At 44.4% G+C, this 13,629-nt stretch overlaps 1 protein-coding gene across 4 annotated transcripts in view; it reads right to left on the bottom strand.

Annotated features, from left to right (window-relative positions):
* CCDC30 (coiled-coil domain containing 30) overlaps window positions 1-13,629 on the bottom strand; it is a 240,090-nt gene that overhangs the window by 22,032 nt on the left and 204,429 nt on the right. For all 4 annotated transcript variants that reach the window (XM_088453973.1, XM_088453974.1, XM_088453976.1 and 1 more), the window contains one exon: window positions 6,976-7,185. In XM_088453973.1, coding sequence (XP_088310099.1) covers window positions 6,976-7,185 — 210 coding nt within the window. The remainder of the gene's footprint in view (window positions 1-6,975; window positions 7,186-13,629) is intronic.

Raw genomic sequence — 13,629 nt, 5'->3', positions numbered from 1 at the left:
TCCTCTACCATCTCCACGGTATCAGTGTCATCGTCATCATATTGTGTAGATTGAGATAACGGCATAGGCCTTGTGGCCGGTCTAAGGGGTTTATCCTCCTGCAGCATAGCCTGGAGGGTAATAGAGGTATCCGCCAGGGTCTGCACTGTAGTAGACAATGTATTTATCCATGGAGGGGGCACAGACTGAACCTGCATGGGTGAAATCTGTCAAAATCGCCTGCTGTGTGAACCCCATCTGGTGAAACACAGGGGGTGCTGCCCACCGCCCCACCATGGTTGTCAATGCCTGAGCAAAGCACGCCCAAGGAGGCTCTTGCGCAGTGGTTGGGACTACAAAGGGGGCTGGGGGATTATAACACCTCATACATAATCCCTCTGAGATCATGTCTCCCACACCTAGTCCTGCAGCACATGTTTGTATGACAGTAGGACTGGAGCGGAATCGTGCACATCATCCCCACTTTCAGACATAGCAATGAGAGAAGTGTACACTGCTTGTAACAAACCACACAATAAATATATATATTTAAATGTGAGGTATAATAAACACCCTGACAACACTTGTAATTGTAAGGGCTCAGAAAAAGAAAAGGTATAGTGATATTGTCTGACAGAATGAGTAAGAAACACAGACAGACAGCGCTATCATAAAGTCACATACATTGCAGAAAATACACCTGCACAATGGCACTACAAGTCAACTACCCAGACTAGGTGTCTGGAAGGATATAGCGCTACATACGCTGACCAGAAGGAGAGGTATGTAGGGGGACCCAGGCTCCGCGTTACTGAGAGATCTGCGACTTGCCAGGGAGAAAATTGCCACTAGAGACCTCAGAGGGGGCGTTCCCGTAGGAGGAGTGTTGCCTCAGCTAAGCCAGTCCGCAGTGAAAAGGCGTGATGTGGAGAGGGGAGGAGCTGGCTGTGAACAGGGAAGGCTGCCTCCCCTGGCCGGCAATTAACCCCTGGGACGCTGGAAGCACTATTATTGCTGCTCAGTGCGCCCCAGCACTTGTCCCAGGCTGGTCTAAGTGGAAGCACAGGTTTCCAGGCCTGGCTCCACTGCCGTCATCCCCCGGTCCGTCCCCTGAGACTAGTACAGATCCCGAGCTCCCGCCACTATCCCTGAATCAGTACCGGCATCTCGGCGCCGGCGGGGTGATGGAGCAGCAGCGTGGATGTCCCCTGTACTGTCCAACGCTGTCCGCTAGTAGATTCCAACTTGAAAATCTACAGGGGCTGTTAAACAGCCCCACTGCGCTACAGTGACCCAACTCCAGCTGGACACCAAATGAAACGGAGGTGCCTCTGGCCCGGGGGCGGGGTATAGGGAGAGGCTCAGTGCATCCTGGGAGTGAAAAATTAACTGCATGGTGCCCGGATGTCCTTGCCATCACCTAAACCCCAAGGTCTCCCTGTGGAGCCTATTGGGACATTGACAGAATTTTCATATTTTGGCCTCTATTCACACCACAATGGCTTTGAAATTAAACAAACAAGATGTGCTTTAACTGCAGACTTTCAGATTTAATTTGAGGATAATTACATCCAAATCAGGTGAAGGGTGTAGGAATTACAATAGTTTGTATATGTGCCTCCCACTTTTTAAGGGGCCAAAAGTAATGGGACAAACTAAACAATCCTAAATCTAACTTTCACTTTTTAATACTTTGTTGCAAATCCTTTGCAGGCAATTACAGCCTGAAGTCTGGAACGCATAGACATCACCAGACGCTGGGTTTCATCCCTGGTGATGCTCTGCCAGGCCTCTACTGCAAATGTCTTCAGTTCCTGCTTGTTCTTGGGGCATTTTCCCTTCAGTTTTGTCTTCATCAAGTGAAATGCATGCTCAATCGGATTCAGGTCAGGGGATTGACTTGGCCATTGCATAACATTCCACTTTTTAGCCTTAAAAAACTCTTTGGTTGCTTTTGCAGTATGCTTCGGGTCTTTGTCCATCTGCACTGTGAAGCGCCGTCCAATGAGTTCTGAAGCATTTGACTGAATATTAGCATATAATATTTCCCGAAACACTTCAGAATTCATTCTGCTGCTTTTGTCAGCAGTCACATCATCAATAAATACAAGGGAACCAGTTCCATTGGCAGCCATACATGCCCACGCCAGGACACTACCACCACCATGCTTCACTGATGAGGTGGTATGTTTTGGATCATGAGCAGTTTCTTTCCTTCTCCATACTCTTCTCTTCCCATCACTCTGGTACAAGTTGATCTTTGTCTCATCTGTCCATAGGATGTTGGTCCAGAACTGTAATGGCTTTTTTAGATGTTGTTTGGCAAACTCTAATCTGATCTTCCTGCTTTTGTGACTCACCAATGGCTTTCATCTTGTGGTGAACCCTCTATATTCACTCTTGTGAAGTCTTCTTTTGATTGTTGACTTTGACACATATACACCTACCTCCTGGAGAGTGTTCTTGATTTGGCCAACTGTTGTGAAAGGGTTTTTCTTCACCAGGGAAATAATTCTTCTGTCATCCACCACAGTTGTTTTCTGTGGTCTTCCGGGTCTTTTGGTGTTGCTGAGCTCTCCGATGCATTCTTTCTTTTTAAGAATGTTCCAAACAGTTGATTTGGCCACACCTAATATTTTTTCTATCTCTCTGATGGGTTTGTTTTGATTTTTCAGCCTAATGATGACTTGCTTCACTGATAGTGACAGCTCTTTGGATCTCATATTGAGAGTTGACAGCAACTGATTCCAAATGCAAATGTCACACCTAGAATCAACTCCAGACCTTTTACCTGCTTAATTGATAATGAAATAACGAGGGAATAGCCCACACCTGTCCATGAAATAGCTTTTGAGTTGATAGTCCCATTACATTTGGCCCCTTATAAAGTGGGAGGCACATATAGAAACCATTGTAATTCTTACACCGTTCACCTGATTTGGAGGTAATTACCTTCAAATTAAATTTGAAAGTCTGCAGTTAAAGCACATCTTGTTTGTTTCATTTCAAAGCCATTGTGGTGGTGAATAGAGGCCAAAATATGAAAATTCTGTCAATGTCCCAATATTTATGCACCTGACTGTAGATACTTATAATCAAGTTAAGAATCTTTTTGTAATATAATACCAGGAACAATGTTTCCATTTTTCTGGATAAAGGATAATCTGAATGTAATACTGGACATACTGTAATTGCATTCCATTTATCCAGAAAGCACCTGTTTGAACAGATTGGAATTATCTGGGTGTGAATATGTGGATAATCCCACTGATGTATAAATGACGCTTCATTTGGAGTTTTCAGTTTCTGTGTGTTGTATGTCTTAGTACTTTTTAATGTTTATTGATTAAGAATAATATTGAAGTTTAGCAGACAATAAGATGTTTCTTTTTTTTTTCCTTTGAGTTATGAATGCAGTAAAGTAATACTTAAAGTTGGGGGTGCACAGGCTCCATCCTGAACCTATTGTTGGGAGTATCAGACTGCAGACTCTGGGCCAACGCTTGGCCCAAATGACTTGCGAGGTGTGGTGTTGGAGAAAATAAAAGATGTAGCGTTTTGTGTGTATTGTGTATTATGGCAAGAGAGATAAAGTTGTGCTGACACACTACATACTCTACTTTAGATTGATAATTTGGTGAGAGTCCCATCCCACAATATATGCAATATACAGCTGTCAATGTTTACCATTGTATCAGATTGCAGCATGGAGACAAAAGAAGATATAGGAAAGCAGCACCTCTGAAAACATTGATATTCAAAATTACCAGTTTCAGATTCTTGCCGGTAGGATACTGAGGTAATGGGTTAGCTTAATTATACAGTGCCTTGCAAAAGTATTCACCCCCCTTTGCATTTTTCATGTTTTGTTGCCTCACAACCTGGAATTAAAATGGATTGTTTGAAGGTGTGCATCATTTCATTCACAGAACATGCCTACAACTGTGAAGTTGTGGGTTTTTTTATATTGTGAATCAAACAACATTTAAGACAACATAACAGAAAACTTCAGCGTGCATAACTATCCACCCACCTAAAGTCAGTACTTTGTCGAGCCACGTTTTGAGCTTGCCACATCTTGTCCCTGGGATTTTTGCCCATTCCTCAAGGCAAAGCTGCTCCAGCTCCTTCATGTTGGATGGTTTCCGCTTGTGAATAGCAATCTTCAAGCCTGACCGCAGATTCTCAATTGGATTGAGATCTGGACTTTGACTAGGCCATTCCAACACATTTATATGTTTCCCATTAAACAGGTTTTGCTCAAGAATATACCTGTATTTAGCACCATCCGTCTTTCCCTCGACTCTAATCAGTTTCCCAGTCTCTGCTGCTGAAAAACATCCCCACAGCATGATGTTGTCATCACCATGTTTCACTGTGGGGATGGTGTCCTTGGGGTGATGGGATGTGTTGGGTTTACGCCAGACATAGCGTTTTCCTTCGTGGCCGAAAAGTAAAATTTTAGTCTCATCTGACCAGAGCACCTTCTTCCATACATTTGGGGAGTCGCCCACATGCCTTTTGGCAAACTCAAAACGTGTCTTCTTATTTTTATCACTAAGTAATGGCTTTTTTCTGGCCACTCTTGCATAAAGTCCAGCTCTAGGGAGTGTACAGCTAATTGTGGTCACATGCACAGATACACCAGTCTCTGCTGTGGAACTCTGCAGCTCCTTCAGGGTTACCTTTGGTCTGTGCTACCTCCTTGATTAATGTCCTCCTTGCCCGGTCTGTGAGTTTTGGTGGGCGGCCCTCTCTTGGCAGGTTTGTTGTGGTACCATGTTCTGTTCCATTTGATGATGGATTTGATAGTGCTCCAGGGGATCATGGAAGATTTGGATATTTTTTTTTATAACCCAACCCAGAATTGTACTTCTCAACAACTTTCTCCCTGACTTGTTTGGAGAGCTCCTTGGTCTTCATGGTGTGATGCCTCTTGCTTACTGTTGCAGCCTCTGGGGCCTTTCAGAAAAGGTGTGTTTATACTGACAGATCATGTGACACTTGGATTTCACACAGGTGGACTTCATTTCACTAATTACGTGACTTCTGAAGGTAATTAGTTGCACCAGAACTTTTGAGGGGCTTCATAGAAAAGGGGGTGATAACATATGCACATGCCAATTTTCAGAATTTTATTTATAAAGATTATTTTTTATATATATATTTTTCTCATTTCACTTCACCAAATTAGACTATTTTGTGCAGATCCATCACATAGAATTCAGATAAAAATAAATAAATAAATTACAGGTTGTAATGTAACAAAAAAGGTAAAAAGCCAAGGGGGTGAATACTTTTGCAAGGCACTGTACATGCCAGCAGACTAGTCTGCCCAAAGGTCAGCCTTCCGCATTGTCCCAGTCTTTCCGGTACCTCAAAATGGGTTAAAAAAATTACCTAGGCAAATAATGGATGAAAAACACACCCTTTTAATACAAATACACACAGAACACAAAAAAATAGCAGAAATGCAACAATACCTGAAAAAAGCAAGATTTATATTTCGCACTTAGCAATTTGTAACAGTCAGCATCGCTTGTTGTAATTTGATGGTAGGAGCCTGGTATTACCAGACAATACAGAGCGTGTACTAGTGACTGCCATACAGTACAGAGGGCATCCTAGTGACCACCATGCACTGCAGAGAGCATTCTAGTGACCACCATACAGTACAATGAACATTCTAGTGACCACCATACAATACATAGAGCAACTTAGTGACCAATATATGGTACAGCGAGCATCCCATTGACCACCATACAATAAAGAGAGCAACCTAGTGACCTGCCACATAGTACAAAGAACACTCCTAGTGACGCCACACAGTACAGAGAAATGCCTAGTGGCCGCCACACAGTACAGAGAACATCCTAGTGACTACCACACAGTACAGAATACATCCTAGTGACTACCACACAGTACAGATAACATCCTAGTGACTGCCACACAGTACAGAAAACATCCTAGTAACCGCCACACAGTACAGAAAACATCCTAGTAACAGCCACACAGTACAGAAAACATCCTAGTGACCGCCACACAGTACAGATAACATCCTAGTGACCACCACACAGTACAGAGAACATCCTAGTGACCGCCACACAGTACAGAAAACATCCTAGTGACCACCACACAGTACAGATAACATCCTAGTGACCACCACACAGTACAGAGAACATCCTAGTGACCGCCACACAGTACAGAGAACATCATAGGGACCGCCACACAGTACAGAGAACATTCTCGTCACTGCCATATAATACTAAGAATATCTCCGGTGATCAATAAAACAACAAAAGGTACAGAGAGTATACCAGTGACCACCTTACAGTACTTAGAGCATTTTAGTGACTATTATACAATACAAAAAGCAACCCAGTAACTACCACACAATACAGATAGCATCCCAGTGATCACCATACAGTACAAGGAGCATTTTTGTGACCATTATACAATACATAGAGCATCCTAGTGACCACCATTAAATACAGAGAGCATCATATTGACCACAATACACTACAAAGAGAATCACTACTCACAGTCATATGATACAGAGAGCATCCCATTGATCACAATACAGTACAGAGAGTTTCCTAATGACTGCCATACACTACAAACCACAATGCACTACAAAGAGCTTTCCCAGTGGCCACAATACAGTACAAAGAACATTTTAGTGACTTATACAAAAATAGAGCATCCTAATAACTGCAATTAGAGAGCAACTTAGTGACTGCTATAATAGAGCATTTTAGTGACTGCCACAAAATATTGCCCCCTCATCACCTGGGTATGGCATTCCACCAAACCCTGATGTCCTAGGCTGTAGCATGGTCAGCTTAGTGTTTGATCAAGCACTGTAGATTTACCAGCTCTTCTGATATTGGCAGCTTTCTCTTCCCCACCATATTGGAAATGCTCTTTACAGCATGAAAAAGTTACTATGGGTTTACCTCATATATATTTAATTACATTTTGGTTTTCATCTCTTACCATTTTTTCAGCATCCACAGCTCGGGACTTTTCCTGTTCCAGCTTCTCCTGCCAGCTGCTTTGCACTTTAGAATTTTGGTTCCTCTTTAGTATATCAAGTTCCATCTCCTTAATTTTTTGCTGTCGCTTCTCAAGTTCAGCATCAAGACTGGAACACGTTGCAGTCACACATGCAAATTTCTGTTTAACATCATTTAATTCTGCGGCAAGCTAGGTATTAGCAAACAAATAATCAAGAAAAACCTTATATGCCTATAATTTCAAGTAAACATGCCAGTAATTATTACAGTGATTCAGTATATGAGACCTTCATTATCGCTTTGGTGCTATTAACTTTGTAATAATATCAATATTCTGAATATAGAATGTTGAAATAATGAGTGGTAAATATAAAGATTATACTATTTATTATAAAATGGACCCACACACAACCATTCTGTATATTTTTGATTATTGAGCAATTTATAAACATACAGAATGATCTATAAAAAAATGATCTGTCCACACACACAGGCAAAAGAAGTATTTTAAGTTTTGGCCAATCAAAAATGTTCAACTTGGATAATCATAATACCAAATAAACTTCTCATTTATGAATATTACCATATTGCTAGAAAATATAATTATATGTGTGGCCAAGTTTAGCTACCAACACAACAGATGTATCCACAAACATTCTTGCTGCAGTTGCGCCAAACAGCCCCTCTTGGTGCACCAGGTCCCGTACAACTGTGCTAATACCAGAGTCTATTTGGTGCATGGGCCAACAAGACAGGGAGGTGGGGGTCAGCATGGAGAACGCCAGGCAATATGGTCACCGATGGGAACAGATATATCAGAAAAAAATTAAATGGTACGGTCATGACGTCTATAACAAATGCCTGTGGATCCTTTGTCCTTAAGCATAATTGCTCCACCTTGTGGTTCAGATGTGTAGATACATATTTGACCTCAAATTCACAAACTGAAAAATATCTGGGTTGAGAGACTACTCGTGTTCAGGACATATCTGCTGAGTTAATCAGCTTCCCAGTTCTCCTCTCTTGGTATTAACATGGTCCTGCTAGTTTCCATCATTGCAAGAAATCTCTTTGTGCCTCCCTGTCAGACAACAGTGGTGGTGTCACATTGAATCTTATGGTCTTTCTATGAAAACAACATTGGGCCTAATTCATATTTGTACGTAAACCCGATGGTTTACGTACAAATACGATATTTGGGTGTCTTCGCAGGTGCAAGACCCGTTCTGTGCATGTGCATAACAGGTCTTGCGAAATTGCTCACAGCCCCGTCATCCGCAGCATGACAGAGGTGGGGGCAGAGAGGGCGCGGAACCCGACAATGGTCGCAGACTTCCTGGACCTATGGTGAGCCTGAGTAAGTTTCAGCTTACACAAGCTAGCCGGTGCTTGAAACCATTGTGAATCGCGGCCGATGGTCACAATGGCGATCCTAGGCTGCATCCTCACATGCAGGACTCAGATCATGGAAATGCTAACAAGAGGCATCTATCTCCTACAGCCTCCTCCTGTTGCATTTGAATTTTAATGACACAGAATTGCACAGCCGCTTCATTGCGACTGTGCAATTTCTTACAAACATGTATCAGTCCCATTGTCCCTTGGAGCATTTTAGCATCTTTTTTAAATATAGAGCATTGATCAGAGGTTTTGCTTCCGTTGTAGACGTTTTGCCCAAATTTGAAGCTCAAGTACTTGAATGTCTGGGTTCGTTCCTGTTATCCATAGAAGTTCCCCAGAGTCTGTCTCACTACTCTGATGTACCAGAAGCCGTGGACTCTGCACTGATTAAGATCAAGAGATCAAATAAAGATTGATCATCACACCATTGGACCCCAAGAATGTCTAATATCACCACAACCTTTGTGAATACACATGGGTAATTAGCCCGAACAACCGGGAGAGTCTGAAACTGAAGGAGATGGGACCAAACCACAAATCTGAAAAGCATTGGTGAATATCTGAGATTGGTCCATTTAGGCAAGCATCCTTGACATTTATGGATAATAGGAACTCATCCTGTCCAAGAGCTGAATGAAGCCATCTTGAACTTGTCCATTTGAACACAGGCATTGAAGGACTTCAGATTCAAACTTGAGAAAATAATTACAGGTTTGGATTCAGGACCAAGAACAAGTTTGAAAAAAACAGTGCTCCCACTCTCTTCCACTGAAATTGTGATAATACCAATGAATGGAATCTTTCAAGAGACAGTGGTTTGTATTCACAAAATGCTACACAAATCACACTTTCTCCTTTCATATTAAAGCTCTTTGGAACTACACGTGGAGTGTCTCCACAGCTACTGTACTTCCGATCCTGCAGACATCTCGGCAAGGGTGACCAAGCAGGTAGCTGCGACAAAAAAATTCAAAAGTGCAAACAGTAAATGTTAAAAAAATAAATAAATAAAAAAAAAAAAAAAAAAAAAAAAAAAAGGAGAGTTATGGTAGAACTTACCCTTGTTAACTCTCTTTCTTCAAAGTCCATAAGGTCCACAGGGAGACAATGGGGTGTAGGTGGGACTTGGAGGACCGGACACCAACAGCAAAGCTTTTTCAATACCCAGGATGCTCCGGTATTTCCTCCTATACCCCGCCCAACTTGCCCTCAGTGTTAACAAAACTGAGGGCAACTCAGTTTTGTTAACAAGCCCAAGGCAGGAGCAGGATAGAAGAGATGGATGACTGGTACTTTGAAGAATCACACTCTCACATAGAGAAGGAAACAAGTGACCAAGAGAATAAACCCATAGAAGCCAGGTGCGTCAGAGCAGGTGCCCTATGGACCCTATGGACTTCAAAGAGAGCGCGTTAACAAGGGTAAGTTTTACCATAACTTTCCTTTTCTTCTCCAGGGTCCATAGGGCTCCACAGGGAGACAATGGGGATGTCCCAAAGTAGTTGTTCAAGGGCGGGGACGCTCCTGCGCTGAGAGAAGAACCCGGCGCCCTAAGGAAGCATCCCGAGAGGCAAATGTATCAAAGGCATATAACCTTAGAAAGGTGTCGACAGAAGACCACGTGGTCGCCTTGCATAGTTGTTCAGCAGAGGCGCCACGGCGGGCAACCCACGAGAGACCCACGGAGCAAGTAGAATGAGCAGATACTGTAGCCGGCACAGGAAGGCCAGTCTGTGTAAGCCTGTGAGATAGTCATGAGAATCCATCTGGCCAAAGTCTGTTTGTTAGCTGGCCATCCCTTCTTATGGAATCCATAGAGGATGAAGAGGGAGTCTGACTTCCTGATGGAACTAGTATGGTCCACGTAGATCTTCAGAGCACGGATCACATCCAAAGAGGCCTCACCTGCCGAGAGGTCTGGTGATTGGAAGGCCAGAACTGCAATTTCCTCGTTAAGGTGGGAACGAGCAACCACCTTGGGAAGGAAGCCAGGGTGCATTCTAAGAACAGCCCTGTCCGGATGAAAGATTAAAAAGGGGGAGCGACATGAAGGCGCCCTTACCCTATGGGCAAATGCTATAGCCAGAAGAAACAGTCTTTGCAGTGAGCCACTTGACATCTACCGATTCCAGGGGTTCGAATGGAGGTTCCTGAAGTGCGTAAAGAACCACTGACAAATCCCATGGAGCCACAGGAGGGACAACGGGGGGTTGTATACGTAGAACACCTTGCAGGAAGCTGTAAACATCCGGTAGAGGAGCAATTCTGCGCTGGAACCAGATGGAGAGAGCAGAGACGTGCACTTTCAGAGATGCTAGGCGGATTCCAAGATCCAGTCCAGCCTGAAGAAAAGCAAGTATCCTAGAAACTTTAAAAACTTGGGGGTCATAGTTTCTAGGAGGACACCACTGGAAATACTGTATGTATGTCATACCCGGAGATAAATCCTGGCAGTGGCCCGGTTTACATGCTCTGAGCATGGTATGGACCACATAGCTAGAAAATCCATTAGACCATAGGAAGGATGTCTCAAGAGCCAAGTCGTTAAAGACAGTCCGGATGTAGACAGGGACCTTGAGACAACAGGTCTGGTCGTAGAAGAAGTTGAAGAGGAGTGTCTATGGATAGACTTTGAAGATCGGAGTACCAATGGGACTGTGCCCCCTTCCTATTTGGGACATCTGTAGCCACCAGGCTAGGGACAGGCGAACCTCCGGGGAGAGGCCCATCGCCTGGGATCTGAGCACATGGGGCAGCCCGTTCCACCTGGAGAGGATCAGGTGTTATAGGGTCCTGGAGCAAAACTGAGCGAACTCCACCATGTTGAAGGTGGACACCATGGATCCCAGGGTCTGCATTGCAGAGTGAATTGATACACGGCGACTGTGTAGTAGTCTGCGCACCTGATGCTGTAATACCGCAATTTTGTCTGCTGCAGATGTAGAATTCTTTTCCAGTTGATCAGCCAACCGTGCGTTTGTAGAAAAGCAATGGTTACCTGTAGATGGCGGTGAAGAATTTCTGGGGAGCTGGCCAACAGCAAGAGATCATCTAAGTATGGGAGCAGTCTGATCCCTTGACAACGAAGATTGGCTGCCCTAACTGCCATGATCTTGGTAAAGACCCAAGGAGCCGTAGAAAGGCCAAAAGGCAGAGCTTGAAATTGGTAATGTTGCTGTAGTATAGCAAACCGGATATATTGTTGATGATAAGGCGCTATATGTACATGTAGGTAAGCGTCCTGAATTCCCAAGGACACCATAAAGTCCCCAGACTCCATAGCCAGGACAATAAAGTGGAGGGTTTCCATACGAAACCTAGGTACCCTGATAAACTTGTTCAGAGACTCGAGATTGAGGATAGGCCGATGAGACCCACTGGGCTTCTGAACCAAGAAAAGGGGAGAGAAATAACTGGTCCCTCGCGGTGACAATGGGACCAGAAGTATTACCCCCGAGTGCAACAAGGACTGAATGGCCTTTTGGAGCAGCAGGGCCTTGCTTGGGTCCGATGGAGGCCCTGTGCAAAAGAACTGCTGGTGGAGGGGTCACCTCAGAGAGCGCATCTGCGGGAGATCACTTCTCTTACCCAGGCGTCTGATGTGGTCTGGCGCCAGAACTGGGTGAATTGAAGAAGTCTGCCTCCCGCCCAGGGAGAGGCCCGCCCCGTCAGGCTGAAGGCTTGTCTTCCGGTTTGGTAGGTGGACGTCTAGTAACCCAGGTCAGTTTGCTCCTAGGCTTGAAGACCTTAGTGGATGCCTGATGCCTTGGAAAGGATTGACCTTTAGTTTTCCTTGAGTACGAAAGGACCGAAAGGATGACATCTGAGGCTGAAGGCAAGAACGCCGTCTTGGAAGCTGCCAAGGTAGTCACAATTTTGTCCAATTATGGGTCAAACAGGATCTCCCCAGAATAAGTCAGAGACTCAAATGCCTTTTTAGAGTCCAAATCTGCCTTCCATTAGCGAACCCACACAATACGGCGGGCTACTAGGGAAGTGGCAGATGCCTTGAAAGCTAGGCAACCAGTATCCAGAGCTGTGTCACCTAAATAGGAGGCTGCATCTCTAATGTGAGATATGTAGGACAGCTGTTTCCTCAAAGCATCAGAGGGAAATGTATTTTCTAGGGCCTCTGCCCAACTCTTAATGGCTTTTGCCACCCAGGCCGTATCCCTAGCAGGATGAGTAATAGCTCCTGTAAGAGAGTATATAGATTTCAGAGAAGCTTCAATCCTTCTATCCGTAGTCTCCTTTAAGGAGGTTGCAGTATGGATAGGTATGATAGCATTCTTAAATAGACAAGTCACATGGGAATCCACTGCAGGGGCAACTTCCCATTTAGTGCAATCAGTAGCTGTAAGAGGGTAAAAGGAACTTAAACATTTAGGCATCTGAAATCTTTTACTGGGCATATTCCATGCGTCACTCATATGATGATCAGATAGCTACTTAAATAGTGGCTCTTTTGCCTTAGGAGTGGGTTCTGTCTCTTCTATTTGAAAATATGAGATATGGTAAGAACTTACCCTTGTTATCTCTATTTCTACGAAGTCCATAGGGCTCCACAGGATACCTTGGGGTATAGGTGTGACGTCAGTCGCAGGGCACCAAAGAGTTAAGCTTTCAGCCTCCCAGGATGCACTAGGTCCCCCTCCTATACCCCGCCCCCGAGCCAAGGCACCTCAGTTAGTTACCAAGCCATAGGCCGGAGGAGGAGAAGGAAGAGAGAGAACAAAGATCTGGACACATACAAGAATCACATTCTCACCAGAGGGAGACGGAAAACCGGTGACCAGAGCAAAGCCCACCTGCAGCACAGGTGCGACAGGGCGGGAGTCCTGTGGAACCCTATGGACTTCGTAGAAATAGAGATAACAAAGGTAAGTTCTTACCATATCTCATATTTTCTACTTCAGGGTCCATAGGGTATCCACAGGATACCTTGGGGATGTCCCAAAGCAGTATCCTTTAAGGGTGGGGACGCTCCTGTGCAGAAAGGAGAATCCGCCGCCCGAAGGAAGCATCCTGAGAGGCGAAGGTGTCAAACCTGTAATACCTCCCGAAGGTATGGACAGAGGACCACGTAGCAGCCTTGCAGATCTGGACTGCAGAGGCACCACGTCGAGCTGCCCACGAAGGACCCACAGACCTAGTGGAATGAGCCTTCAGAGAAGGAGGAACCGGTAGGCCTTCATGAAGATAAGCTTCAGAAATAGCCATACGGATCCAGGCT

This window comes from Taudactylus pleione, unplaced genomic scaffold (assembly GCF_031769625.1).
Source record: "Taudactylus pleione unplaced genomic scaffold, aTauple2 ptg000604l, whole genome shotgun sequence".
NCBI classification, from domain to species: domain Eukaryota; kingdom Metazoa; phylum Chordata; class Amphibia; order Anura; family Myobatrachidae; genus Taudactylus; species Taudactylus pleione.
Note: the sequence above shows the minus strand (reverse complement) of the source record. Positions and strands in the feature narration are given on the sequence as shown.